This window comes from Jaculus jaculus, chromosome 14 (genome assembly GCF_020740685.1).
Source record: "Jaculus jaculus isolate mJacJac1 chromosome 14, mJacJac1.mat.Y.cur, whole genome shotgun sequence".
In the NCBI taxonomy this organism is placed as follows: domain Eukaryota; kingdom Metazoa; phylum Chordata; class Mammalia; order Rodentia; family Dipodidae; genus Jaculus; species Jaculus jaculus.
The window spans coordinates 8,813,257-8,815,486 of record NC_059115.1 but is presented as its reverse complement, the minus strand read 5'-3'; the positions used below and the strand labels follow the sequence as shown (position 1 = coordinate 8,815,486).

Genomic DNA, 2,230 nt, shown 5'->3' with positions numbered 1-2,230 from the left:
GAGAAAGAGGGAGAGAGAGAGAATGGGTGCGCCAGAGCCTTCAGCCCTGCAAAAGAACTCCAGATACATGCACTCGCTTGTGTGCATGTGTGACATTGAAGGCTTGTGTCACTGCATATTTGTCTTATGTGGGGCCTGGATATTTGAACATAAGTACTTATGCTTCACAGGTAAGTGACTTAACTGTTAAGCTATCTATGCAGCCCTTGTAGCTTTTGTTGTCGATTCTTACCTTTATTGCATTGTGGTCAGATCAAATACAAAAAGTTATTTTAATTTAGCTATATTTGTAGACACTTGCTTTGTGTCCTAATATTTGATCAATTTTATAGTAAGTCTCAGGAACTACTACAAAGACTGTGTATTCTAGTGTTCTGAGACAGAATGTTCTATACTTATCTGAGAGATCCATTGGCTCTATGATGTCTTTAGCTCCAGTGTGTTTTTGAGTTAGAAATTTCTACGGTGTGTCAAGTTCATGTAAACAGCACTGAGGAGATATAAAGAAACTTTTGGGGCAGATGACATGGCTTAGCAGATAGGGATCTTATCTGTGAAGCTTTAAAGATCCAGGTTTGATTCCACTTGACACCCATGTAATACAGATGCACAAGCTGGTACATGTGTCTGGCATTAAATAAAAAGATAATTCTGCTTACACCAGATAGAGAAAAATACAATAGATCAAAGAAATGTTCTACTCAAGGCCATTTTGATCAACAATTGAGTTTATTGTAGTTAGTTACAGAAGCATAAGTGAATTGATGACAGCTATGCCAGTGAGACATTTCTTTGACAAATAATGTATAGCTTTTCCATTGAAGAGTTGCACCCAATGCGTGGACAACTCCTGAAAATCTGTACTATTGAAACATCCATCTTTGATGGTTCACAAAAAGTTTTGCAATTGAAAGATGTCAATGCACAATGTCAGGACAACTATATGGAGTCTCAAATCTCAATACAATGTGCATCTCCTATACCATTCACTGCAGGGTAGGGGTCTGATGTGGGGTTCAGACCAGCTACTGAATGCATTTTGAATACAAGTACTTCTCACCATGGAAAGGGATAAAGTAAATGGCAAAATAATTCTATTATTCCTCATGAGTATGAAAGGACTAATGGTTGGGTAGCAGGATGATAAAATAGCATTAATTCCCTGCAGTCTTGAAATTTTCTCAGGCATATAGAATCGATAAAGGGTGAAAAGGTTATTCAACCAATAAAAGAACACAAAGCAACTTACCAGCAAAAGGATGCTGTGAGTGGCTTTAGTTTCAGGAGATGGCTGGGAGGAGAGCCTGTGACTGTGGACATGCCGGGTTCTGCTACGATGTCTGCAAAGGAGACTCACCATGTAGAGGCTGGTTGACATCATGAGGACCACAAGGAGGAGATCTCGAGTCAGTATGACAATGAGAAATGACCATGAATTTTCATCCCCATACTGCTTAATTTGACAGTAAGCATGAAAGTATTTTTGTCCAACATGACTGGAATAGTTCTTGGCTATTACATACTCAATGATCTCAGTATAGATGAGCATGTTGATGAGCCAGGAGAAAAGAAAGAAGGGAGGGGTCCATGTAGACAGTTTAGGTTTAAGCCACGCCCACTTAGAGTTATTGGGACTGATGGTGATGGCTTGAAATGTACTCAGAAATGAGGTAGTAAAGATAGATACACCACGAGTAACTCTGTAGATATACAAGACTGCCTTGCAATCATCATCACTGAAAAAATGTCTTACTCCAAAGGTTGATATGATACCAGGTATCAGCGTGAAGACAATTGTCAATGTATTGGCCATTGTCAGGTGCATTAAAATTGAATCAAGGGATTTCTTCAAATAATGTTGAGCTAAGAAGGTGTACACAGATGACAGGAAGAGCAACATGTTCCCTATAATACCTATAGAAAACTGAGATATAAGGAAAATTCCCAAGATCATGTCACTTGGAAACATAATCAGAATGATGATTTAGATATAATGAAGTTTATCAGTACTATTTTGAAAACAAATGGACTGTTCTAAAAGAATTTTTTAAACTAATGGTTGAGGTAAAATATGCAGATTGACAGGTCATGAGTAGAAAGAGGTGCCGAAATGTCCCATTCCTTTGAATTTCAAATCCAGAGATCACATTCTTGGAATTGCATGCTGGGGATGCTTGAGAACCTTACTGGATACAAGGATCTGAGAAGCAGGGAGAATTCATTGTAAACA

At 38.4% G+C, this 2,230-nt stretch overlaps 1 protein-coding gene across 1 annotated transcript; it reads right to left on the bottom strand.

Moving 5' to 3' along the window:
* Nucleotides 1–958: 958 nt before the first annotated feature.
* Nucleotides 959–1,969, bottom strand: LOC101610318 (vomeronasal type-1 receptor 4-like). The gene has a single exon (XM_004672801.2). It carries the CDS (start codon nt 1,967–1,969, stop codon nt 959–961), a length of 1,011 nt encoding a protein of 336 aa, XP_004672858.2.
* Nucleotides 1,970–2,230: the final 261 nt, after the last annotated feature.

Coding starts and splice junctions, on each gene's coding strand:
- LOC101610318 (XM_004672801.2), bottom strand. CDS start 1,969: ATGTTTCCAAGTGACATGATCTTGGGAATTTTCCTTATATCTCAGTTT.